Below are 26,802 nucleotides of genomic sequence, written 5' to 3' on the forward strand. Positions count from 1 at the left end.
GCAAAAGCCTCGATGGCCACGGCCACACTGGGCATCGAACGGGGGACAGGGGCCATGCAGCCACACCTCCGAACCGTTTCCAGCACTACCGTACCTACCTACCCACCGTACCTAAGGTACCTAAAGAAGCGGCTGAGACTGCCGTTGACCAAACACCCCCCCGCAAAAGCACTGGGGCCGACTCGACCGTCCAACACGCTGGAGCAATCTTACGGTGCCGCCGCACAGCGTAAGGTAGCATTTGTACCTTGGGCAAGGTACTGGACGGTAGGTAGGTACCTAGGTAGTAACTGCAAACGCTGCATAGTGCTCCGAGCAGCCCCTCTTAGCGGTCTTAGCCTCCTCCGTCTGCTGAGGTCCATGGGTAAGGCAGCGCCCGTCAGCGTTCAAAGGTTGGTTCCGCCCCCGCTGATTTGCCCGTTGCATGCTGATGCGGGCTTGAGTCTCCTCTCGGTCGTGGTGGTGCTAGATACGTTTGTCCCGCGACCAGCCAATCGCCGCACGCCAGCATTGTCCCGTCGTCGCGCTCTCTGTCTCTGTCTCTGAGGTGGTCCCTTTAGCTCCGTCCGCTCCATATCAAATTTCACGTCAGGCTCATTTCGACTGCAGCGGGCTCGACAAGCTGCATCGGCATCGTGATCTCTTCGCTTTTTGGTCCTCTTTTGCCCATATTTTTTTTTCTCCCATCCTCTCTCCCTCTGTCTCTCTGGTCACTCCCTCCCCCTGCCACCGAAACTATTGCCGCACCCCCCCCGCTCTCTCTACCTTCTCGCGCTGCCGCACGGAAAGGCAAGATTGCATTCGGCCTAGCTTCGTCCGGTTCCCAAACTGCGACCTATCGTGCTCCTTCTCTCTCGCCGTCGTCCTCCGTTCTCCTACCCAACCGACACGGATACGGTTGCCTCATGCCATCCTAATTTCCGTTCAATTCAATCTCGAACGGTCGACTCGCAGGGCCATCCGCCTCTGTCGCTTTTCCATTGCATGCTGCTGTGCCTCTTTTGGATGAGGCTCCACGGGTAGCTGCAGTGCTGAGCGACAGACCGAGGCGCGCCGGCCGACCAAGCCCGTATTGGGAACCCATCGCCTACCTCTCCGGGGCTCCTCTCAACCGATATACAATCAGGCAAAATGTCCACCGAACCCTCCCCTCGCGCTGTGCGATTTTCCAACGGCGACGACGACTTGCGCCCAGACAAGATCATGCCCCAGCGTCCTCTCCCCATCGCCGTCGACTCTGACAACTCTGCCTCCTCTGCCGAATCCCAACCCGATGACCCCCACGCCCTCGAGCGTCAGGATGAAGTTGGCTCCCTCGCCAGATACTCCGAGGGCCACGTCGGTTCCGTGGCAAACCTAGTCCAAGCTGCCGTCGCAAACGGTGGCACCACCCGAAGTCTACGAAGCAACGCCAGCGATAGCGACGGCACATATGCCAACGGCACTGCCTCTACCAAGACTCAAAGACCCAGTGCCCCCGCGAGAACTCCTTCCAATACCTATGCCCCGGCTGCCCATCGTAGGCCACAACCCATAGCCCCTCCGTCCTTCGTCGAAACCGTTCGAGCATCATCCAGAGGTCGACCTCGTCCCAGCGAGAGGTTCCGCCAGCAGGAGAGAGCATACGTCCAGAGACTGCGCCAGGATCACGGTGATGGATATCCTTTCGACGGCTACACCAATGGAATGAGCCAAGGCGGGGATTCCGACTCCGAGGGAGAGACACCCTCTTCCGAAGGACCCTTCGATGACAGATACGACCAGGAAACCATAATGTTTTATGGGAATGACGACTTGCAACCAACCGATGAGGACCTCAAAGATCCCATGAACAAGGAAAGACTGGAATGGCATGGCATGTTAGAGGCTGTCCTGACCGGAGATGTTGTCAGGCAGGAGAAGAAGAGATTGATTGGATCCAACGAGACGGCAGTGGGGAAAAGCGGGCAAAAGGCAGAGCTTTGGCTAGGAATTCGCTCAAAGGTGTGCGGACGGCACTTGCCCGTGCAAAGGCGAATGGTAGAGGAGGCTCGCGCATCCCTGGACCGCACCCTGGACGAGATCATCAACTTTTCCGTCAAGGGTGAGAGCGAGGCGGGAAAGCCGCCGTACGAACAAGTGAAGGATGTGGTGAAGAAGATCGACAAGTGCGAGAGCCTGTATCCCTCATGGACCTCACTAGCAGCCGAGCATCAGTCCGCAAACTCACCACTCTTCCACGAGGCATCAGAATCCATCGTCTCATGGTACAACACCAACGAACTCATCAACACAGAACTCGCCATTCTCAAGAAGTGGGTCGGCAACGAAGAGTTGGACTTCACTCGGACACGCCAACGCTCCCCTGTCGGCAACGGCATCACGGACGAGTCCTCATTCCTAGATCGTTTGATGAAGGAAGACGGTCTGAAGTCTCTCTACGACGAGGAATTTGACGATGAGAAGAACAAAGATGCTCATAAGGGCATGTTGCCGGGCATCTCGACCGTCATCAATAAATCCAAGGAGACGCTGATCCGCAATTTCGCCGCCTTCCAGAAGCGGCACCTTCCTCCCTACATTGAGGAGCTGCTTACCTTGATCAGCTTCCCGTCCCGCCTGATTGAGGAGATCATCAAGATGCGACTTGCTTACGCTAAGAAGGTCAAGGAGTCAGCTCAGCAAAACCCGATGATGCAAGACCAGATGATTGGACAATTCCAGCTACTTCTGAAGTTGGCCATACGGATCAAACTGGAGTGCCTTGCTGTAACACAGCCAGAACCCGGTTGGGAGCTGCCACCCTGCATCGACGAATCCTTTGACCAAGTCGTTCTGGATGCCTTGAAGTACTACTTCAAAATGCTCAACTGGAAGCTCAGTGGCAACAAGAACACCTTCAAGGAAGCCGAGCTGTTGTTCCAGGAATGGGACTTTGCCAATGAGATCGGTAGCCATCTTCTGGGTGGAGACGTCGAAGTTGCTGAGCAATTCAGTTCCTTGACATTCAAGGCCATCAACCGTCTCAGTGTGACATTCGAGAAGGAACTGCAGGTCAAGCCAAAGGAAAGCACTTCCGAGATGAGCAAGCGATACAAGCAGTGCCTGGACTCCGTCCGAGTAAGGCAGCGAATGTTGCAGCGTTTCTCCAGGATGCTGAGCGAAAACTACGAAAACGCATCAGACTTCAGCATTGCCTTTGCTCCGGAAAAGCTGCAAGAGTTTTACGACCGGCTGATCTCTTCGGGTCATTTCCAAGTCTTCACAGACCTTTACGAGCAAGAAGGCATCTTCGTGATGGCTTCGGCCTCTCTTATCGAGAGGCATGATGCCATCCATTCCATCCTGGGTCTCAGCTCCCCGGAACAGTTTGCCGAGGATCCTACCGACCCATATCTCTTGATCTTGCGGCCTGAAAGTAACCCGCATTGGTTCGGCGATGTGGTGCCTCTCACAGTCAGGGAACGCAATATCGACTTGAAAAAGGGGCACATGAGACTGGTAGCCACTGGTGCTCAGGCTAGGCTCGTCAATGCCAGAAAGGCTTTCATCGACGCCGTGGACATGCACGTCGACCTCGTCGTTGAGCAGCGGTCAAACCTACACAAGGTCAACACCCGTCTTATGGAGATCAGACGCGTTGCTTACAAGCTGTCCAACAACTTCATGGACAGCGTCGAGATCATCCGCAAGCAGACTGAAGGCAGAGAAGTCCAAGAACTCATCCAGACTTGCTTCGTCTTTGCAACTGAATTCGGCCAGCGGTCGCTTCTTGTCATGGACAGCAACCGGAAACAGATGAACAACCTGAAACTCACCAAGCTCGCCCTGGACTGGGTTAGCTTCATTTGCGATGACTGTATCGCATCGGATCGAAAGACGTTCCGATGGGCGGTTTTGGCTCTTGAGTTCGCCATGGGAATGACGCGAGGAAGACACATCCTGGCCCTGGGCGAGGATGAGTATGCAAGACTTCGTGCTAAAGTGGCGGGTTGCATGGCTCTTCTCATCTCTCACTTTGATATCATGGGAGCGAGGTCGAATTTGGCCGCCCAGGCAGAAAAGGAGCGCATCGAGGCTTTGGTGGGACAGTTCAAGCGTCTCGATAAAAATCGGATGCTCGACGACCAGGAAGCCTCCAAGGCAATTACGGAACAACGATTGGAGGAGATCGACAAAGTAGACGAGATCAGGAAGGCAAAGGAAGCCGAAAGGCAGGCGCTTGGCCGCGTGCTCGAGGGAAACAACGAAGTGGATCGATCCCTGGCCTACCTCTCATCATCAGCGACAAATATTACGATGCGCTGGCAGCAGGGCCATTTCGTCGGCGGTGGTACTTTCGGCAATGTCTACGCTGCCATGAACCTCGATTCTGGCCACTTGATGGCCGTCAAGGAGATTCGTCTACAGGACCCCAAGTTGATCCCGACTATTGCCGAGCAGATCAAGGACGAGATGGGCGTTTTGGAGGTTCTCGACCATCCAAACGTCGTCTCGTATTATGGTATCGAAGTCCACCGAGACAGAGTCTATATCTTCATGGAGTTCTGTCAAGGGGGCTCTCTTGCAAATTTGCTGGAGCACGGCCGTATTGAGGATGAACAGGTCACTATGGTTTACGCGTTGCAGCTACTCGAGGGTCTCGCGTACCTCCACGAGAGCGGCATAGCCCACCGTGACATCAAACCAGAAAGTAAGTCGATCGCTTACTGCAAAACAGCACATGCTAATGGATACAGATATCCTCCTCGATCACAACGGCATTATCAAGTACGTCGACTTTGGCGCCGCCAAGGTCATTGCAAGGCAAGGCAAAACGCTCGTACAGGATATTACCGCCACGAAACCTAACAAGTCGATGACGGGAACACCAATGTACATGTCTCCCGAGGTTATCAAGGGCGAGAATCCAGGCAGAGCTGGCGCTGTCGACATCTGGTCTCTGGGCTGTGTGATCTTGGAGATGGCCACAGGCCGTCGTCCTTGGGCCAATCTCGACAACGAATGGGCCATCATGTACAACATTGCCCAGGGAAACCCGCCCCAATTGCCCTCAACCGACCAACTCAGCCCACAGGGCATCGACTTCCTCGGGAGGTGCTTTACCAGGGACCCCAAGAAGCGGGCTTCTGCTGTGGAGCTTCTCCAGCACGAATGGATCATGACGATCAAGAGCCAGGTCGTGGAGCCGCCTACGCCTAGTGATGCAAGTAGCTCAGCTCAGTCGACACCTAGCTCTAGGAGCAACACCAACGACGGTTTCTACTAGGAACAGAGATCGCCGCTCGGCATTGACCTCCCGTCTGTCGAGGAAGCGGAAACTACGACGGATGATTCTATTCCAGAAGCCAATACCGCAATATTGGCGGCCTAGGCATACATTTTTTCTTCTACAACAACAGCACACGATCATTTTTTTCCATCGTACCGGGCAACCCCCAGAAATAGCATCAGCGAAGCGTTTGGAGTCATTTCCTCGAGGGTCTTTGTGCTTTTTCTGGACATGGGGTTCAAAGGTAGTACACAGCAACAAGGACAGCAACAGTCGGTCGTTGATGGGAGAGAAAGGAGGGCTCGTCTCTATTGTTTCTCCATGATGAACACACGAACATGAATGGAAAGTAAGGAAAGGCGAAGATACGATAGGCAGATCGACCATGAGTATGGCTAGGACATGACGCCACGTCATGTCATATAATTCAATACAATACCCCCATGAAGGCACTTGCTTGCCTGGACTTGAATTTATTCGGATGGACGTGAACCCATGCGGGAGTTGAATCCGTACGGTTTCTCGTCTGCCTTTGGCAGATATGGTTTCAAAGGTCTTTCCCCCCAGACCTGGTAGAACATCACCTAGGCAACGGCAGCCTCCGTTACAGCAAACTCGTCCTTGTCCGAGTCCAGCACCGCCGTGGCGTCCATGGGCAACGTGACCATCGGCGCAGTGTGCCCGAAATCCACATTCATCAGGATGGGAAACCTTTTCGCGGCCAGACGGCCATGGCAGAGCAGCCCCTTGAACACGGCCGCATACTCCTCCCTGGCCCGGGTGGAGTCGTACCCGTAGGGCCGCCCGATCACCAGGCCGGCGATCTCGTCAAAAACGCCCCGGGCAGCCAGGTCTGCGACGGCCTGTCTGACCTTGCCCAGCGGGCTCCCCTTGGTCAGGTCGCCTTCGGCCATGGCGGACTCGAGGAAGAGGATCCTGCCGTTCCAGTCCGGGGATATCTGCGGGATGCCCTGGATGCGCGCCACGACGGTCAGGCAGCCGCCAAAGAGCCGGCCCTCTGCGCGCCCCGGACGGAGCCAGGTCCAGGCGGGGGAGGGGAGGACCTGCCGGGGTGCTGGTGCTGTTGCGGCCTGGGAGGAGGAGGAGGAGAAGGAGAGGAAGTAGGGCGGGAGCAGCGGGGCGTACACCCTTGAGCGGGGAACGGGGCCGAAGGGTCTGTCAGGGTGGGAGGTCGCGGCGAGGAGGTTTGCGAGGTGGAAGTCCTGGAGGTAGCCGTCGTCATCTGTTCCTTCTGTGCTGTGCATTTTCCCAACGTCAGGGAAGGCGGCGATGGATGCGGGAGTCGATCTGACGGCCTCGCCGAGCTCTGTCACTGGGCAAGGACCGTAGAACGTCCGTAGGCCGGTCAGGGCGTGGAGAGACCAGTGCAGCACCGTGTTGTCGGAGTATCCGACGACGATCTTGGGGTTCCTCTTGACCAGCTCGTGGAGCTCCGTGTCTTGGACCAGGTAGGGAATGAGCTCCGTCATGGTAGACCCGCCGATGGTGCAGAAGACGGCGTCGATGGAGGAGTCGCTGAAGGCGGCGCGGAGCTCGGCCAGGCGGTTTCTGATGCAGGCGACGATCGGCTCGCCGTCGGTTGAGACCAGGTCGGCATCTTCGCCTTCGTTGATGAAGAAAGCTGTGACGGAGTAGCCGAGGGACTCGAGGAGGGCTATGGAGCGGGCGACGGCTGTGGGTATGAGATTGTTGATGCGGGAGGACGGCGAGACGAAGGCGATTTTGGCATTGGGGTGTAGGGCCTTTGGGATAATTGTCGGAGGCATCTTGGCAGTCAGTTCGAGTGAAATGCTTTTTGGCTGTCAGAGACGATGCAGGATAAGTGGCATGTGGTTGACCGCAAGGTCTGGGACGATCACACATGTGACGGGGTCCATATGAAAAGAGGAGTCAATTGAATTAGAAAGGTGCTGATTTTAAGCAATGCCGCCCGCGTCAACGGTTCACGGTAGTTTGCTCACCAAAGTCTCTAGTCTTCCTGGGAGTGGCTCTTTCAGCCTGCGACGAGTGAACTACAAGTTGCGCAATCTGCATCTTATGGAGTCTTGTTAAGGCAGAAAGTCTATCCCGCACACAGATCGTTATGCCGAAGGGGCTATCGGAAAACCGGGTCGGGTACGGCCCCATATCCCGGCCCGACCTTAACGGCGTCCGGCCCGGAGGCCCGCAATTGACCTCTCTCGCAGTACAAATCGGACCTACAACGCGTCCGACGGTACCTTAGTCTGGTGATGGCCATAGCCTTTGAGTACCCTTTAATCGCCTATCACCTTCCATATATCTCCTTGCAGATATCCGTATCTAGATTCCTGTCCTGCCTTTCGTACATGCATGGTGGCTTAGCGCCTCTTGAGATCTTGGTGACTTTTGAGAACAGTGACTCTCGTCGGCGAGCAAAGCTTCTTCTGTTTATTATGACACACACCACAGAGTCAAAAGCTTCATGTGCCGTGGCCTGCGACACCACTATGGCTTCTACCTGCGTTGTAACAGACCGTGCAATCTAAGCATAACGCCACGAAAAACCTTGGCATTCGAACGTAGGCTGGAACATGATGCGGATTCTTAGAGATCCACAGTTTCAGCCCCAGGCGAGTCTTTTATTCTCATGATTTAGGCTTCGAGGTGCATCGAAGGGAAATCTTTAGAAGTGTCGTAGTGTAGAGCATCATTTCATTCGACCGAACCGAGTCCGAACCGAACCACATGTAATAGTTCGGTCATACAGGGGCGTACCACTCGGACTGCGCCTCCTTGGCCAACACAAAGGGTGGTTGACTGAGGGGTAACGCTGTTGGATGTTATTGGAGGAGATCATGACTGTTACTTTCCTACGTGCTTGCATTGCCTTGGAGGAGGGTCTCCCCATGCCTCATCAGGGTCTCGCGCGCCAAAACCACCTAATTTCCGTAGACAGTGAGACCATGCTCGATCAGCCAGTCCATGCCCTCTTTTCTCCAGTCATCCGTCTCGACCTCGGTTCCATTAATTCCGAAGACGAGGTCGCTCCCAGAGCCACTGACGGTCTCGTAGATAGGCCAAGAAGCTAGCTCAGGGGCGCCATTGGGATCAAGGCCAGCGAAGAAATTGATCCAGGCCGAGTTCATTGTCTTGGCAAGACTTGTGGCCTTTTCAGTGTACGCGGTGTCATTGCCACCGAATGGGTTTACATCATAGCCGTCGCCATTGAGGTTGCAGAATACAAAAGCGACCTGTATGCCTTTAGCTTCATGTCCATTTCATGTCCATGTCCGAGGTTCTTGTGCCTCTTCGGAGCTTTCAGGGCGGGAAGCTTAATTCGGTCGAACCCACCTCTACAAAATGAGTAGAGCCGATGAAAGGCGGGTTCCCATTGACCGTGACATCGAAGCGATAGGCATACGAAGGCACATTGTGTGTGGACCAGAAGATGTTGGCCCTCCTCCTCGTGAACTGGAAGGTCCTGCAAGAAAACCGTCAGTGGGACCTTTTGGAGACGGGTCGGGGTTGTGCATACAAATCTCCAAAGAACGCCCCGGTGCGGCGTTGCTGCAAGCCCCGCAACACAGCAATTTCCTCACCAGGTTCAATGATGTGTGGCCACGTTTGCAGGCTGGGGATACCTTGGGCTTGGTCGTTGGGGTAGAGTTTCAAGACTTCCTCAATCAGCTCATCGGCCGACTGGCCGGTAGTCTCCTGGACGCCGCCAGGGATGAAGGTGCCAACTGCATATCGGAAGTCATCATCTGTGTTGACTGTTCCGCCATTGGGTCCACGGCCCTGTCCGAAGGCAGAGCCCTCGTCTGTGTTGCAGCCGATGAGGATGGGGACCTTGACAAAGTCGCCACGTTCAAGCTGGCTGGAGGCGTAGTCCGCAATGAAGTCGCCATCGAGCACAGGCGGAAAAGGGAATGCCGTAACGTTCAAGACAGCGTTGAAATCTTCAAGGGAGGCGGTGCGAAGACACTCAAGCGACTCCTGAGTCCCGACGGTGGAGGCACAAGATGAAATGTTGGTCACAAGGTTGTCCCAGCTGGCTTGATACGCATCTGTGTTGTTGAAGCCGCCTGCCCACCGAGGGATAACGCCGCCGAACCCGGACTCAGCAATGGCGCCTCTAAAGAGGCCATCGTCTCGCCCTATGTAAAGTTAGCCCTATCCAAATCTTCTTGGTTGATCTGCCGGAAGCGAACCGTTGTAAGCCAAGACCTGGGCGGAAACGCTCTCAGCGCCAGAACTCTCGCCAAAGATGGTGACCTTATCCGAAGCTCCGCCAAAGCTCGCAATGTTCTCATTCACCCAGTGTAAAGCCAATCGTTGATCACGGCTGTGGCTCGATTAGAATTCGTCTTGAAAAGGCGGTGTTGAGAATGACATACAAACCCAGGTTTGTGGCGTTAGCATCTACGGCTTCTTTGCCGCCGGGAAAACCGAATACGGAGAGGCGATAGTTCAAGCTGACGCCGATGACTGGAGTACCCTGCTTGACACTGTTCTCGACGATGAAAGAGAGGTTGTAGCGTCTATCGGCGGAGCCACCCATGTACTGTTTTGTGTTAGTGATGAGCGCAGCGGCACAGTGTTGTAGGTGGCAAGGTATATCGTACTAAACCGCCTCCGTGAATCCAGACCGCGACGGGCAGCTGTGCGTCAGGAGATAAACCAGCCGGCCGGATGACGTTAAGGTACAGACAATCTTCCGACTGCTGATACCCGATCATGTCACCGCCGTAGCCAATGCAGTGTGGAGGGTACTCAGTGGCAGAACGAGTGCCATCCCATGCGGAGTCTAGGCTCTCAGAGATGGTGAACCGTTCAGGGGTCTGTAAAGACCATGTTAGATTGATGCTTCAAAGCCGCAGGATCCGCTTGTCCATCACCTTTGCGTAGGGAATCCCGAGGAAGAAGTCCTGATTGTATTCAGCACTGTGGATGCCGGCATAGGAGCCATTCTTGACAGCCACCACCGGGGCCTCATCCCTGTAGCGAATGGAAGCAGAGAAGGCCGGAAGAAGGTAGAGGCAAGATGCCAACAGGTAGGCGGTAAAAACCATGGTCAGAAGCGTGGAGAAGACACTCTTCAGACGTAGAAGTCGATGGGGTTTGCCGCCGGGGAGGGGTGGTTCTGAGAATACGGATAGGGACAGGCCACCAGGGCCGTCGTTACTCTTCTTATAGCTCGATCGATCCATGACGGACATGCTGTGACAAGCATCATTTACTTCCCTCCCGTCGCATCAGCAAGATGCCAAGAAAACGTCAACTAGGATATATCGGACCGAGTGGCATCGGGTCTGTTTACACGACGAGGGGCCTGGGACCTCGAGGAGAAGTGGGCGGTGACAGGCACCGATAGAGGTAGTCAGGCCGGCAGGCAAGGTGCCGTCAAGCGATGAAGTGCATCCTTTTTTCGAGGCATCCCGAGAGGGATTAATAGGGCAAGAAACAACTCCCCGCAAGCAAGAGGGGCCACTTGGTGTGCAATGACGGTGGAACTTCGGCGGTAGTTGAGGAGCGAAGGGGAAGAAGCCAATCGCAAGCACAACAAGGCTAGTAAGGAGTGGTTATGATGGCCTCTTTTGGTGTTATGGGCATGGGTTGACGAGGTAGGGAGTGGATGCCCGGCTGTCATGAGCGGTAGTGAGGCGACGGTTTGGGGAGAAGACATGGAGGCCGATGCGGGGAAACATGGGGTTGGTATGGGGTTTGGGGAATGAAGAAGTGCTGCAGAGCCACACACACCAGAAAAACGTACCGGGCGCGTGGTCATTCTTCCGAATGAATTAGTCAGGTAGGGTAGGCCTCTTCGCTCCCTGTTTCCTTGACCTCCAGGGACTGCGTGCGGTGTTAATGGAACCGCCCAGTCCCAGGTCGGAGCGGGAGCGACGCCGGTCTCGGTGTTCCGCGTCCCGCTGGTCCAGGTCGGGAGGCGTCGGTGCGTGCCCGACAGACACCTTCTTTTTCTTTGCTCGGACGGTCAGTCCAAATGTGGTCGGTCTACTATGTACTTAGTGCTGGAGAGAAGTCTCACCCACATTCCTCGTCGCCCGTCTGCTCAGCCAGCAAAACCATGAACCATGGGTGAGCCATGTGGAAGGCTGGAAATGCGAAAGGAGGGAATGCCGGTGTCTTCCATTGTCTCGCAAGGAAGGTCGTTGCAGATCGCTACCTTTTCCCCACACGAGCCAGATGACGGTTTGGGCACGGATAAAGTGGGTAAGGGGAGCCCCCGTCCGTCGGTGCAGTGTCATTGGCGAATTCCAGCCCCAACAAACGGTGGGGATCCGACTTTCCTTTCCCGTCGCCAATTGTGAACTCTGCTGCAACCTCACCTACCTTACCTTACCTACATAAAGGTATGGAAGGTACTACTCTGTACACTACCGACCGACGGCTGCCCACCGGCTGAAGATACCAAGTACGTGCGTGACCAGATCCCAGGCTCGCACCATACGAGGCTGCTTTCTTCAATAACGGACCGTAGCCGACCAAAGTACGATTGAATGTTTTCTTTTTATTCTCGACCTCTCACTCTGGCTTTGCTTTGCCCGACGCTCGATGCTCGATGCTCGATGCTGGAACACGAAACGCCCGCCATCCTTTCACTTCCCCCTCTTTCTTGCAAACACGCATCAATGTCCTTGTATGGTACCCTGATCCGCCGAATGCATGCTCCCGTCCCCTCCCACCACCGTGTCCAACGCCCGGATTCCCGTCCCCGAACCAGTCCGCAATGTAGTGATCCCATACCTCCAGCTCTTTCTGTTCCCGTCTTCCTCCTCCTGGTTCCCTCGCGGGTATCCATCCCGGTTCCCCCTCCGCGTCTTTCTCCTCCCAGCCACAAACAAACAGCGCCACCGCCAGCAGGACATCAGCCGTATGTATATCATTACATTAATTGAGAAATTGTTTCTGTGGTGTTGTAGGTATCGTCAGAAAGGAAAACGTTGCTGATTAAAAATGAAAGGCTTGCGTATACCAAGGGACGCGCCAGGTATGATGTCTGCCAGTCGCTGAGATCCCATGCGAACACACAAAGTAGAAACGCCGATTTTATAAACAGCTCAACCAGACATCGCTGAGCTGACGACATTCAGTTGCCCGAGTCGCCATCTACTCTCTTTGGAAGTCTTGAGCAGTTATGTTGCTAAACGCGTAATGCCTCGATCTTGTTTGCTCCGGCGAAGGCTTGATCGCCATTGAAGAAGCATCTGACCAATTGTACTCGGCGTTGCCGCCCTCGTACGAAGAGTAAAATGCCGGTCCCATAGCGTTGTGCGGGAACGACGGTGTTACTGGCTGGCTGCCGCAACTCTGGGCGACGTAGGCCGGCACGTTCGTCTGGAGTCCGAATTCGTTGTCGAAGGTGCCAAAGCTGGGAGTGTGTATGGGTTCGTCGGGCACCTGGTACTCGTACGAGAAGAGAGAGCCCGGCATGTTTGTCATCAGCCCCGGGGTGTCAGGTGGCGTCCTCATCGTCGGGTCCATCGCGTACTGGGGAACCGTCAGATTGGTCTGTACGCTGTAGCTCTTGTCATCCTCGGAAGACATGGACGAGACTGTTGCCTCGCGCATGTTCTGCTGCTGAGTGGGCACCACTGGCGTGTTAGGAGTTGGAGGCGCCACCGAGCTTCTGGACACTGGTGAGTGGGCTGCCATTTGCAGGAGAAGGTTTTCCTGGTTCCGATCAAAGCACAGTGGTGATCGCGGCCCCGCGCTAGTTGCTTTTTGGATCCCTCTTGGGAAATTGCCTGTGGCCGACGCAACACGTCGCATCGGGCTCGGTGCTTCTATGCGTCTAGACATCTCAATCCCCGTCTTGGGACCCGAGAGATTGTATGACTGGCTGCGCATACAGCTGACGAGCTGAGCGGGACGCTTGGAATTTCTTCGGCTTGCAATGTCAATCGTGGGGGGCGGCTTGAATCGGAAATCGGTGGTGGGGATTTCTGGTGGGGAATGGGCCATGGATTCCGGGGAAAATTGGTCAAATCCGTTGACACCCTCACTCTGCATCTGCTCCTGCTTGATGTCCATGTGGAGAGAGTCCGCCATCATGTAATGAGATGCCATGCCATGCATGTCAGTGGACCCGGACAGGTGTTGGTACGATGAGGCGCTCGTGGCATCGGCAATCTCTGGCATGAACTGAGGTATTGAGATCGTCAAGCATGGCGCTTGTGAGGTGGCCTCGGAAGGTAGAGACGTCGCAAAGTCGCACGTGTCAGGGAAGAAGTTGTCGGTGGTCAGGGAGTAGCTGATGTTGATTTCTTGGGCCGGGCAATTGGGCGACTCCGGGGAGGTGTATTCTGCTTCGGTCTCTTCCGCTGTCGCGTGCAACATTTCCTCCATTTCCGTCTCGGGTTCGGCTTCCTCGACAGGCGGGCTCGCTGTGACCGAAGTTGTTTCCTCTGATGCCTTCACAGGGGGGAAAGGCGCGGCGGATGGACGGAGATCTTCCTCTTGATCGTTGGAAGCGTAGTACTCCTTGACAGTGTCGGCAGTGGTGTCTCTCGTCTCGGCATCTTGTTCCGACTTTTGACGCTCCTTCTCCTCATTCATTGCGTGCCTTTTCTCCTGCTTCGCTTTTGCCCTTCGGTTTTGGAACCAATTCTGTGACTAGTTAGTTGAAGGTATCTCGCACGGAGGAAGGGCAGTCAAGTACGTTGATTCTTGCGACATCCACTCCCATCTGCTCAGCAAGTTGTTTCTTCGTACTGCTGTTGGGCTTGTTGTTTGCCTGAAACACGCTCTCGAGCTTTTCGACCTCGTCCTTGGCCAGTCTGGGCTTCGTTTCCGTTGCCTTTCCACCAACACCCGGCATCATATGTGAGCCCATCATATTCATATGATTGTACATTTCATTGTGCTCAAAGTTTGGATTTTGATAGTAAAAGTTGGCCGCACAATGCGTGTAGACCGCCGGCGCCGCATACTCGTACTGGTTGAAGTTCTGGTAGTAACTCATTGTTGCTGTCGGGTCGATGTCGATCAAAGCCTGATTGGTGAACAGTCCAAGGGACGTTCGGACGATGTGATAACGGAAGGGGTAGCGAGTGTGGTGAGCAAAGGTGTAGCGAGCACAGGAGGTATCATCGGCTTGTGCGTGTTGATTATGAGATAACGAAAGACGAAGGAGACCCGGAAAGGAGACGCGGGCGGTGCCAGGCTATGGAGCAGAGTGAAAGAGTGACTGGGGGTTAGAGATGGCCGAGGGCCTGGTGATAAAAGAAGATATCAAGAGGCAACGTGGGTGTGATGGAGGCACGGGACTCGGAAGTAGAGATCGAGGGGAGCTTGTCCGCTTTAAGATTGAATGAGGAGGGACAGACGATATAAAGAAGGGTGAGGCAGATCCGGGAAGGGATGAGACAAGAAGGTCTGCTCAAGTCTCCCAAGGCTTGAGGGCGAGATGATGGATCTGTCCAGGCAAGGGCTCGGGAAGGGCACAGACGAGGCTTGAGGAAAGGGTCAAAAAAACAATTACAAGAGGAGCGAGGAGGGGGGTGGTCAAAGAAGTATCATTTGTCTTCTCGACCCATCACGCACACACAAACTCCAGGAGTAGGCGCGGGTGTGGGTTCAGAGCGGCAAGAGGGGAGAGAGGTTCCTCAACCCACTGGGTACTTGCTAGAATCGAGGAGATCATCTTCGGGTGGAGGTGTCGGGAGACCAAGGGAGCAAGGGGGCGTAACCTTTCTGTCTGTCGAGCCCTCATGGCCGGGGCCTGAGAGGAGGGAAGAGAAAGGGGACAGAGGCCGCGAGGGTTGTTCTCCAGGGACCAGGGGCAAGAAGGGACCGGGGTTGACAAGCCAAGGAGACATGGTCAGCAGTGGAGGATATGACAGGGTCCGAGCATTACCAGTGAAGTGCTATGCAGATGCAGCGTGCAGACTGTGCAAACAAAGCTACTACACTAAGTTTATGCAATGCCGGACGACTAGGTTTTCTCGACGGGGACGCAGGGTAGGTACGGATAGTCGAAGACAGGACGATGAAGTCCCGGAAGCACAAGCAGGCTGAGGAAGAGTGTGCAGCTACATACAGCTAGACGCCGCCGAGTGCGTAGGGAAAGTGAAGTGTTCGTATGCAGGCAGGTGTGTAGGTATGTCAAAGGCCGAGCCAGCGAGCGGGAGGAGGGGCTTGAGCAAAAGAACCGGACAGGTTCCTGCCTGCTTCCGCGTCCATGTCAGAACCAGAGTCAGCCGAGGGGGGACAACGGGTGGTGAGTGACTTTGGGTGACTCGCTACCTGTTGTTGTCTGTGTGCCGCGGTGGCAGTAGGTACTGCGTGGGTATGTGTGTGGGAGCGAGTGAGCGTGCGCGTGTGTGTGCGTGTGTGTGGTGGTGGTAGTGGTGGTGGTGCATGGATGCGCGTGTTCGATGAGCTGGACTGCGACCTCGAGGCCGAACTCCAGCCGGACGTGGGTGGTTATGCTCCAGTCCAGCACAGCACAGCTCAGAGGATGGGGGATGGTTGCACCCACCTGAATAAACCTGAAGGACAAGTGAGAGTGAACCCTTCACATCCACAGAGGCATCCACACGTCCCCAAGGCTAAGCATGCCATCCCATGGCATCCCACACCCCCGGCGTCGAGTCCCGGATCCTTGTCCTTGAAGCGTCTTTGCGTCCCTGGGTTTGGACGACGCCCCCCTGTCAACCGGTGGCACACTAAAAAAGTTTGGGCTCAAGTCCCCTGTTGTGGGCTGAAGATAGCCCGGTAGGCGTCAACGAGGCCTCTGGCAGATAGATGATGGGAAAGTAGAGCAGAGGGGCAAGTACCGTCAGTGAGTGACAGATACAGACAGTGCATCGTATGGTGGCTAGGCTGGACGACAGGGCGGTGTTTTGACTGACGGACAAAAGGGGTGAGGGCGAGACATTGCAGGTTGACAAGTCACGACGGCGCCGGCCGGGCGAAGGGCAGCAACCGACAGAGCGGGCAGTGATTAAACTGGGTAGTGGGACAAGGCGAGGGCGAAGCAGCAGCCTTGCCATGACGATATCATGGGGGGGAGTCTAAAGGCAAGGCAGTACTGTGTGGAATATTCGTAACAAGGGACGGAATGTGAGTCGATAGAATTGAAGCAGGAGGGGCAACAAGGGGAAGGTCGCACACGATAGAGACAGGTACGGATATTCGTAGGGCATGAGAAGCCCAGAGCGACGATCGCAATGGCATCATCTGATTCGGGGAAGCGGAGAGAGGCTCACTCAGGGCAGCTGAAGTCTGTGCGACGGGGTTGTAGTAATTGAGCAGCAGCATCATGTCTCTTGGTTCTGAGAGCGGACGGGACGGCGAGGGCCAATTTGCGGCGGAGGACTTGGGCGGACGGCGGACAGAACGATGGGCTTGGCGGGCTGGCGAACAGATGTTTGCTGAAGCTAACAGAGCGAGGGGCCGAAATGTTTTGAAAGGGCTGTTCTAAGGCCAAAGTAAAGTCAGTGGTTGCCGCCGCGGGTTGACATGTCGGGTCCTGTCTACCTACCTACCTTAGCTTACTTACCTTAGTGCCGACTACAGCTCATTATCCGTACCTGCCTAAGGGCAGGTGAGATAGGCAGGTACCTCGCGGTAGGTAGATAGGCGACTTCTAAGATGAGGTTGCCGTTGGCTGACTGACGTGCTGGCAGAGGATCTGAGCATGGTAAAGGATTCGGCGACTGCTGTACGTAAAAGTAAGGTGGAGGATGTGAAGCCCGTGGTCGAGTACGCAGTAGAGATCACAAGTGGGTAATGTCAGATAAGGACATAGGTAGGTAAGGAGGTATGTGACCTCAGGCACCTTCGCGGAGAGCGTCGAAAACGAGGTAAGGTGGTAGCTACCACCTGCCTTACCTACCTGCCTACTTAGCCATTGGAGCACACGTGTTGTCGGTCAGAGGTCACACTGTGGAGAGACGGTGAGGAAATTATGGTGGTGCCAGACAGTGTGGAATAGATTGACACAGCCCCCAATCACACGGACCAGGCGTTGGTCGTCGTCCGGTGAATCGTGGTGCTTTTAGACATTCCACGTCTGTTTGTCCGTGTTTATTAGACGGACTTGTTCGGATGGATTCCCTACCGAGTGTGGACACGGACTGGTCGGTCAAGAAGACGCTTTTGCGACCAGTGCGTCCCGTCCACGGGTCATGGCCTCATCAGCTTGTACGAGTCTCAATCTCAGACTGACAGATAGAGAGCACTGATGTTCGGTTAAGGTACCTACCTAGTTTAGGGACGAATAACCCAACCCACATTGTAATACGCATCTTGGAGTCTTGGACTCGGCACCTGGAGAGACTGTGACGCTTCAATCTTGTCAAATCTTCCATTTGTAACTTCCAGAATGGAATTAACTTCTTTTCCTCTACCTTGATGGCCAGCCACAAACAGTACTAAGGTGGACATCATCTTCAATTGAGTTTGCAGAAAAAAACGCTTATTTGACGTACCCGAAAAACGAAACAAAGCCCCAAAAAACAAAACACCTCTCTGTTCTTTGTTCTTAATGCCGGGGCGGATCGAGCCATCCATCACGTCACTGAGGTGCAACTGCCACCGTTGGCCATTCCATTCCATTCACCGTCACCGTCACCGCCATCGTCATCTCTCGCAAGATGAACAGCCCCAGATAGCTTCTTCATCTACACCCACGACTGCCGCTCTGGGCAAGCCGCCTCTCGCTCACCATCGCCTGCACCACCTCCACCACCTGCAACTTTCTTCTTCCTCATCCAGCCTCATCCTTGGCTTCCCCACGACCACCACTCGCGTTGCAAATCTCTCTGCACCGCTGCTGCTGATCCTGATCTTGTCACTTCCTGTCTCGGAATGCCGCAACTTCCGATCGGCCTTGGGATTTTACTTCCACGGGTTCACGGGAACTACCCAACTGTCAGTCTCTACGCTGCCATTGCAAGTCTCAGTCTACGGATACGCATGTTCGTCACTCAGATAACCACCACCGCTTGCACCCACCCACCATGCTTTGGACTCACGGCAACCACACCCATCGCCCAACCGCCAGCTGTGCCACTGTCGCCGTCACCTCGTCCCGTCCGCCCAGCCGTCATCTGCCCTTCCCGCCCGCCTTACCACCGCACCAGATCAAAGCAAAACCACCAAGCTGGATCACATCAGCTACGGATACGTATCTGGGCCTTGCTCGCTTGCTAGGACATGGCCCCAGTTCGTCTCAACGCCTAACCTACTTGCACTGGTCGACCTTCCCGCCTTATCGAATCCCTTCCAACCCAATGCCGCACGCTGTCGGCTACCACTTCACCTTGCAGCGCGCGCTTCCAGCCGCCGTATGGTAGCTACCGATATCCCTCCATCGTGTGTGCCCCAGGCGCCGTGCCGTCCAGATACATGACGGCCCATGCTGCCACGCGACGAATGGAGCAACCATTGCGATCACTGCCCTCGCCGGCTGTTGTTCATGTCCGCCATATGTTGTGGGAAGGGCCAGGTCTGGACGGAAAGGATGCGCACACGACGATGAATTGGGACAAGTTCTGCCCATCCTTCACGCTCTCCGACCATCTCCGCTCTCACACCCCAGCCTGCCTGACCAAAACTGGACGCGTGCGATTCGTGGGCGCAACCGGCCCCTGTCGCCCTGTCTCCTGCCCCTGGAGCTTGGCCGCGCTAACGCACCTCAACGACGCCAAAAAAGAGGAAAAGAAAACGACGACTTTTTTTCTCCCCCCCGCTGTGATCAACTGACAAGTTGGTGGGGTGCTTTACGGTCCTACGACTTCCCGATTCTCCTCAGCGAGTCCCAAAACGTAACGCTGTGATGCAAGTTCGGGCCAGCCACTGCGTCGTCCGCCTTGAAGAGGGAGGGATACCTACTACGTATGTCGAATGGCCAGCCTTCGCGGCCGTTTCCCACTCTTCGCCATGGCTTGCCTGCAACGATCACCATGATCCCCGTCGACGATGACCTGCTACGACAAAACGGGCATCGTCGTCACCACTCGTCGGCTCTTCTTTTGCCTGCTTTGCAACACAAGGCCCAAACAGGCCCAGCCGTAGCTGGAGGTCGCCCAGAAGGAGACGGCTGGCCCCTTTACGGCGCTCTCGAGGTACGCAGTAAGGTACCTGCCGCTGTTCCCGCAGGCTAGCTCAATGGGCCCCCCACCTGGCTTCCGCGTGTCTCACTCGGCGTTGCGTTGGCTCGCAAGCAAGTCAAACTTTGACGACGCCTTTTCAGGCTGAGACCTCCCTGGCCTTTGCCTTGGGAGACCACTCATTATGTGAATCTTGGACTTGCATCTGGCCTCCAGTCGTTACCGCTGCCGCTGCTACGACCAAGGAGATCCGGTCCGTCAACAGGTGCTGATGCCTCGTTTCTTCGCGCAGAGCCGAGCAACCTTCTGCATTAACAAAGATGCAGCACCTTAGCCTGAGCACGCTTCACAAATCGTTTTCACCCAAATCCACTCGCACTGTCTGCCGGCGGCGAGTTCACTCCATAAGTGAATGCACCGTCTGCCGTGCAAAGAGCACAAGTGGAGCCAGAGGAAATGTGGGTGGGGTTGGCCTCCGACGCTCCGAACGCTCCTTCGAAGTTCGCCGTGCAGCCATCGCTCCGCCGTATGCACGGATCGCAGGGCCAGAAAACCTCGACAACAGGTCGCACCGCAGCACGTACATCCAATGCTTCTCCCACACCATTGTTCTGCAACAATCGGGCTCTATCGAGCCATAGGCGATGATACACACGTTCAGCTCGCCCATGTCTGCTTTCCGAGATCTTTGCAGCCCTTTGGTCAGCCCAAGAAGCGCTCGAGCTGCCAGCACACCGATGCCTCTCGGCCGTATCATGAGCATTTGCCGAGAGAGCTTGTGCGGTCTGGCTTCTGCTTGGAGAGGCACAGAAACGCCTTCAAATGTGCTGCCAGGAGTGGGAACTGCTTGACAATGATTCTGAGCCGGCAGGGACCCTATCATGGCTGTGACATCGGAAGAGCGCGACAGAGCCTGGAGCAGTAGTAACGGATTTCATGCCACATCCAGTCTTAGCGTCCTCAGGTCACGATACCTATGCGCGCATCCCCGCCTCTCCGGGGACCTCACGACTAGTCAGCTATGTACTTCTGTTTCTAAGCCGCAAGACTGCGTTACCAGTGCTGGGCTTGACAACTGGATTTCCGTCTGCAAGAACACTACGGATAGTCCAGGGCAATAAAGGATTGACAGAGTCCCCTCGAGCTAAGCCGTCAGTCTTGCAGAGTCGTACAACAGCACGGGGAACTGCTGCTATTCCCGGAAGCTCATTTCCAGAGCTGCCCCCGATTCGCAGAACTGACAGGTCCATCATTGCCCGTGCTGCGCATGACAAACATCTTACGGCGGGAAGCCGTTCCGCTTAAACCTGACAAGAGCAAGAGTAAGCGTCAGTGGTCTGGGACGGAGTGCGCATTGACTGCACCCAAGTGGCTTGCGATCTGTCATGCAGCCCGCGGAAGTCTGCCGCCTAGTCACGCAATACCGGATTGAACGACTCGGTGACCACACCCTGCCGCCAATTCTCCGTGGTCAATGTCCTTTCGAGGTAGTACTGGACAGTGTCAAGGTCAACACGCACAGTCTCGCTTGAGGCGTCAGCTCCACAATACGACAGCATGGTGAACTTTAGCTACTCCTCCCGAGCACGAGATGAAATCCAACCCGCCAATTTGCGATCCCAACGGCATCTTCCGGTATCTCGATATGCCACCACCGGAAGATCAGGTTTCCGGCGATGGGCGCTCACCAGCGTCCGTGGCATCGAAAACCGACTTGAAGGCATAATCTAGTGTGACATCGCGCCACCCGGGCGTCTGTTTGAAAAGCGGCTGATCCCAGACGCTGGTGGTTGCTGCCCATGCTGTCAATTGGCTTGCCCGTCGGCGTTACAGTGCTAAAAGCCAGACAAGGTCGCCAGACCTGGACCAACCCCAAGGTTCGTCTGTTGGATTTTCTTAAGATGTGCATTATAGGACCCCCCCCCCCCCCCCCCCCCCGGCCCCCTGCCAGGAAACAATCGTTCTCGCTTTGCGGCATCGACGCCGAAAGCGCAAAATCGCCGTCCTCCATCCGCAGCAGGCTCTGGAGATGAGAAGCAAGGGAGATGATAGATACGCTGGACTGGAGTGGCGGCGTCTCAGCATGGATCCTCAGTTAAACAGGAAACCCCATCGTCATGTCGAGTGTTATCACAGTTCAGCCGCTTTCGTTTTGTTCAGCTGGGCGGTCCAGGCTCGTACACCCCGCATGATCTTGCCGATGGCAGCACGTCTGCGGCACCTTGAGAATCCCGGCCAAAACTCCGAAGGAATACATCCTAGCAGCACACATCACATCCTGCGCATGCCGACTCCTCGCCTATAGAGTTCCGGCGGCGAATTTCAGAGTGGGCTTCGGTGAGTTTGGTAGGAGAGAGCAGCCGTCCATTTGAGAAGCGTGGTCTATGTTTGACGCCTTCACAATGGTTATCGGATGGCGATCCAGCGGCATTCTACACTACATTCAAGTCTAGACCGGCTCCAGTGCGCGTATGGGACACCTTGAAAGCCATCGACTGACCCAGACCTTCTGTGCCCATCACCTTTTGTGAGTCGGCCAACAAGTCTCAATGAAGGTGATATAGCGAGGATCAGTTGCGGTCTGTCGCTTCGTTCTCGACCCTTGCTCATGTGGACCACGCAACGCTTGAATCAACGCTTGATTGGCCCTGATGTTGGGGGGGGGGGGGGGGGGGGAATATGAGCCAGCAGGGTAAGGACGATGTCCCCGGGTAGTGACGTGGGGTGTTTCTCGGACCGTCGCTCATCCGTAGGCGTTGTAACCCCACCAGCGAAGCCGCCTCAAGAACTTTCGGTATGGGCGCGAAATCGCACAGCACGGTAGCATTCATGTATGGTTGACTGTGCCGTCAAACTGTGGTCGCCATAGCAAGTACTGCTCAGAACTCGGAGGTGTTCTGTGATCGTTATGTAAGCATCGGCATCAGTCTCTGTGGCTTCAATGAAATGTCCACGCGGAGTCGCGGCGTGTCACAGCGCTAAGCTGCCCATAAAGGCTTTTCTTTTTCTCAAAATCCAAACGGGGCCGTTGGTTCTACGTGCCGAAGTCTCTGGATCGACGCAAGAGAGGAGCGGCCTGGAGCGTTACTTGGGAGCTCTTCAAAGACCGAGTGCGCCAAAGAAACTAAATCAGCCAAAGGAGCCGTTGTCTCAGTGGTCGCAGATGCTTGGCACAGTTGACAAGCCTGATTGGACAACGTACGATAGCTCGCGTATACCTCGATACAGAAGATTATCCCACTGAGCCGGGTCGAGGCGAATATCTCGGAGTCGCGTAGCTATCTTCTTCATGCTTCCCTCCGTACTAGTTGATGGCGACTACCAACATGTTCCAGGTCTGACATGGACATTCAGGAAGCGGCGAACGACACTCCCTGAGTCATTGAGGACGCCCGCGGGGGTGGGGGAGGAGACATGAAGGATATCCAAACCCGAGTCAAAAATATCCATGTATACGCAGTATATATTCTTCGCAGTGAACTAGGGAAAGGCGCAGGCGGCAGAGCTGTTCGTCAGATGGATTTCTACCTCGTGGAGTGCCTCTCATCAAGATTTACAGTGGGTTTGCGGCGTCATTAGCGCATATCGTCTCCTTGACTTGCTTGTACGTACATGGCGAAGGCGGGAGCGGGATCTCTTCTGTTACCAGCCCCATGGTACCCTAAGCCTGCCTTCATGGACGATGGACCCCGAACCAGAAGACATCGTATGTATGTCAGGCTTGCGCGATCAACCCTGGCTGCTCAACCGACTTTGACGACACAGAGAATCCATCCCCGGAGATGATGTTGGCAAAACCCAGCACACCACCGCAGGGCTCAGCGGACTGGGATTGGGGACTGGGCCGGAGGCTACCGCTTCTATTTTGGTGTCTCGTCTCCAACTCGGCCAACAGGCCGCCGCCAGATCGCCATCTCGCGAGCAGCGATTCGTACCGGGGCCGGGATGCATGCTAAGCAACGTAGGTATCATTTGCCTTTCTCTTTGACCAACGACGATGTCGTCGAGACAAGAACAAACCTGCGAAATGCGACGAATGGACACTGGCGCGGCATTCTGGAATGCGGGAAGCGGGCGGGCGGTCCGACTACCTGGTACAATGCCAGAAGCACTCCAGAGTCAAGACCAACAACGCCGGTCGCTGCGGCGGAGTAACACCAGCAAGAAAACTACGGACCATCCGAACAACACGCCATCCATCTTCGTGATGTCTAGGGACGGGATGGCGGACACGGGGGCTTGCTGAATTAGTCATGACCCTGGGCTGGCAAATCTGCACAGGGGAGATGAGTCTGTTGTTGACGTACATGCGCAAGGCACGATGCAACGAAAAGGGGCCATTGGCGCCGTACGTACCGTACGGATATAGATACAGACACCCAGCCAAGAAAGGGACATGTGACAGATGGCCGTGCTTGATGAGCTGGATGGATGGTGGATGGCATTTTCACCCAACCGCTCAAGTCGGTCGTTGTTCTTTCTTTCTGGACGTGCAGGTGCGTGTCACCAAGGGCATTGATTTCAACAAACGGCAATGACAATATACGAGGTACGGTACAGAGTACGGAACGGATTCAGCGTGGCTTGGATCCTTGGGGATGTTGCAACCTGAAGACAGGCCACCACCCACCACCACCAACGAGGCCAACGCCAACAACAACAACAACGACAGCAGCAGCAGTGCACAAGGATGATGGGGGCATGGCATCCTCATCAAGATTCAGAAGGTGGAAACGGCGGCAAACGGGGAGAATGAGATTGGGATCAAAATCGGGCCCCGGCGGCCACGTGCGGCGCCGACCGTGACGACTGATGAGATGGACGAGATGCCGACCCTGCCCCTGCGTGTGGAGCACGCACTGGAGAGAGACTGAGAGAGAGGGCAGGCACAGACCTCATAGCTGAGAGGGCAAGTTTTAGTGTTGTAAGTATTCGTTTCTGCCGACAAGGGGCCACCGCTGTTGGTTTTCCATCGAGGCCCCTGCCCGCAAGCCTCGGGCCCATGCTTCCCTCATTAAACTCACGTCAAGGGTCCTCGTCACGGCCGTAAAAGGAAAATGTCGAGAGACGACGCGTGCTGCACCCGCTGTTGACCGGGCTGGCGCGCGCGTCCGTCCCCACCCAACCCAGGTGACCCATCTTCTACGACTGCACAATTTCCTTCTCGCTCGCTTGGGTTTGGCACAGCCTCCCCGACATGGTCATCTCGAGTCAGGCTGTGTCCGGCTCCGCTGCCGAGTGAGTCCCGACGGAGCACAACCTACGGCCGCCGCGCGAAGCGAAGTGGCACGGAGGGGGAGGGAGGGAGGACATCATGGTATCATGCAAGGCACCAAAACATCAACCCCCCCATCTACGGATATCGCCAGACCATCCGTGAAACCGTAGCGAAAGAGTCAAGGACGACGAAACAGCAGCGGTCGCCGTCGCCGTCGCCACGGTAAGTACGGATAGATGGTGTAGAAACGAACACCACGGGCTGTCGCTCATGAGTAGGTGGTTTTTCCACCCCTTCTATCTCCCTGACAGCCAGCCTCGTTTTCCCAACCGTCCAATCGACCCGGCTGTCTGGCTCCTGGCGCTGTGAGTCCGGTCTGTTGTCAGTCTGTCGGACTCTACCTTAGCCCGCCCCTAAACCGAGCCACATGGGAGCCTCCGCCCAACACAACCCAGCCCAAGCCAGCCCAGCCCAAGCCAGCCCAGCCCAGCCCGGCCCGGCCATATGGGAATATCCCCCGCGGCCTCATCGTCTAGGCAAGCGTCGCGGCGCGCTGCGGGCTTGATAACTACATGATTAACAATCTCCGTTTCACCATGATGGAGATTGGCACACGACTGCCAGTCCAGATGGAGATGCCTTCTCCGAACTTGAAGGCGTGGCGGTGTCTGTCGTTGGCGCAACCACCGCTGCCTCCACCACCGCCTGCGGCTGCACGCAGCTACGGATAAGGTAGTTTGCCCAAAATGTGTGTACCTGCAGCCTCCCACAACTGCCGGTGGCATTCATTGCCCCTGACAGGGCTGTTCAGCCACATTCAAGCCGCGTTACCGGGAAAATATCACTTTTGCCTCTTGCAATAATCGTACCTCTTATCATACCTAACCTACCAAATCGTCCCTCGCGGCCTGCGCCCGGTATGGGTTAGTCTCACGGGCTGTTTCTGCATGCTTCCCCCGTGCGGGAGTTGGCGTATGCCGTGATACGTGTCGAAATAGCAGCGTCGGGCGCCTACCGACAATGAAGGCGCAGCCAGCTAGGGAACCAACAATCGCTGACTCTAGAAGGCCGTCGGGACCAAGTGGTGAGATCCAATGATGTAACAAGAAAGGCGTTGGAGATGACCAAAGAAAGAAAGAAAGAAAAAAAAAAAACCAGCTCTGTGACGTGGATGAATACTTTCCGCTGCTGTCCAACCTCCGCCAATGAAGATGAACAACTCGGGGTCAGCCCGACTTTTCGTGTGACCCAGACCGTTACACACATCGCCGGTTGGGACCCAAGGGGGAGTGAGGATCTCTAGGATATACTGCAAGATGCTGATTATAGATGTCACTTGGCTCATCTCTCATACCACGCGTGTTCGTCTGCGTGCACGTTGCTGGCCTGCATGTAACCGGACCGTCAGTCAGGGCAAACTGCGTGCTGACAAGCAAAACAGTCGTACGCTCGGGGCCTTGCAGCAGCGCAGCTTGCGGTCACCCTCCCTTAACTCGTCAACCCGCTTTCTCTCTTTAACTTTTTTCTCTCTTGTGCCAATACCGATGTCGTCCTGCGGTTATGCAAAGTTGCGCCACAACCATGGTGTCGGTACCGTGTAGTTTCTGCACAAGTTGGACAACAGGCATCCGGAAGGATTCGGCAACTTGGTAAAGTTCCTTATACGACTCTGCTGTGAAACGCATCCAATCCTTGGAGGGGACGCTTGCTTTTGCCCCTTGTCTCTCATCGTGAGCGGCGATTGGGCTGGCTGGTTGGTAAATGTTGCTTTTAGGGTCATCCGGACTCAGATACGTGAGACTAGTTGATCTCCTTCTCGGCGAAGGGGAGAATCGGGCTAAACCAGCGGGTTGTCTTGTCTGATCCTGCGAAGGCCCGTCGGCTCGGGTTCTGGGTTCAAGGTATGGTTCATGCACTGTATGATGTAAACGGGACACCAATCTCGCAGTTGTCATGTGAATCAACTTTCGAGACAATCAAATGAAAGTTGGTGCATCACAGACTCGGCCGGAGCAAGATATTCTTGGACACTGAGGTTGCACGCCATGGACACACAACAGGCGGCGTGTGTCGTCTCCGGACCGAAGAGACACATGTCTTGGGCCCGCGGCCTTCTCAACCTACCCCAGACCGGGTTCATTCGGAAGGTGCCTTGCAGTTTTCGTTACACTGTTGTCTGTTCCTGAGTAGACATTGGGTTCCTTCAAGATCCTTCTGGCTGGTGAAGCAATTGCCATCCTGGGATCTGCGGAAGGGTGCTTGCTTGACGC

General features: G+C 55.5%; 5 protein-coding genes across 5 annotated transcripts; 1 reads left to right on the plus strand and 4 right to left on the minus strand.

The window, feature by feature from the left end:
• Positions 1–1,131: 1,131 nt before the first annotated feature.
• On the plus strand, positions 1,132–5,248 carry wis4 (MAP kinase kinase kinase wis4; the record flags this gene model as incomplete). The annotated part of the gene is made up of 2 exons (XM_037325970.1): positions 1,132–4,672; positions 4,719–5,248. 2 exons carry the CDS (start codon positions 1,132–1,134, stop codon positions 5,246–5,248), a joined length of 4,071 nt encoding a protein of 1,356 aa, XP_037175927.1.
• A 587-nt stretch (positions 5,249–5,835) lies between these two features.
• On the minus strand, positions 5,836–7,038 carry CGCA056_v010724 (putative carboxypeptidase; the record flags this gene model as incomplete). Its single annotated transcript, XM_037325971.1, has 1 exon — positions 5,836–7,038. One exon carries the CDS (start codon positions 7,036–7,038, stop codon positions 5,836–5,838), a length of 1,203 nt encoding a protein of 400 aa, XP_037175933.1.
• Positions 7,039–8,172: 1,134 nt separating this feature from the next.
• Positions 8,173–10,452, minus strand: LIP1-2 (Lipase 1; the record flags this gene model as incomplete). The annotated part of the gene is made up of 7 exons (XM_037325972.1): positions 8,173–8,484; positions 8,585–8,714; positions 8,769–9,390; positions 9,445–9,578; positions 9,631–9,797; positions 9,859–10,074; positions 10,132–10,452. The coding sequence occupies 7 exons, from the start codon at positions 10,450–10,452 to the stop codon at positions 8,173–8,175; spliced, it is 1,902 nt and encodes a 633-aa protein (XP_037175932.1).
• A 161-nt stretch (positions 10,453–10,613) lies between these two features.
• On the minus strand, positions 10,614–11,341 carry CGCA056_v010726 (uncharacterized protein; the record flags this gene model as incomplete). Its single annotated transcript, XM_037325973.1, has 2 exons — positions 10,614–11,214; positions 11,283–11,341. 2 exons carry the CDS (start codon positions 11,339–11,341, stop codon positions 10,614–10,616), a joined length of 660 nt encoding a protein of 219 aa, XP_037175931.1.
• Positions 11,342–12,364: 1,023 nt separating this feature from the next.
• Positions 12,365–14,219, minus strand: ceh-14 (Homeobox protein ceh-14; the record flags this gene model as incomplete). The annotated part of the gene is made up of 2 exons (XM_037325974.1): positions 12,365–13,864; positions 13,917–14,219. The coding sequence occupies 2 exons, from the start codon at positions 14,217–14,219 to the stop codon at positions 12,365–12,367; spliced, it is 1,803 nt and encodes a 600-aa protein (XP_037175930.1).
• Between the last annotated feature and the right edge of the window lie 12,583 nt (positions 14,220–26,802).

Source organism: Colletotrichum aenigma, assembly GCF_013390185.1.
Source record: "Colletotrichum aenigma strain Cg56 chromosome Unknown KSG_Cg56_contig07, whole genome shotgun sequence".
Taxonomy (NCBI): Eukaryota; Fungi; Ascomycota; class Sordariomycetes; order Glomerellales; family Glomerellaceae; genus Colletotrichum; species Colletotrichum aenigma.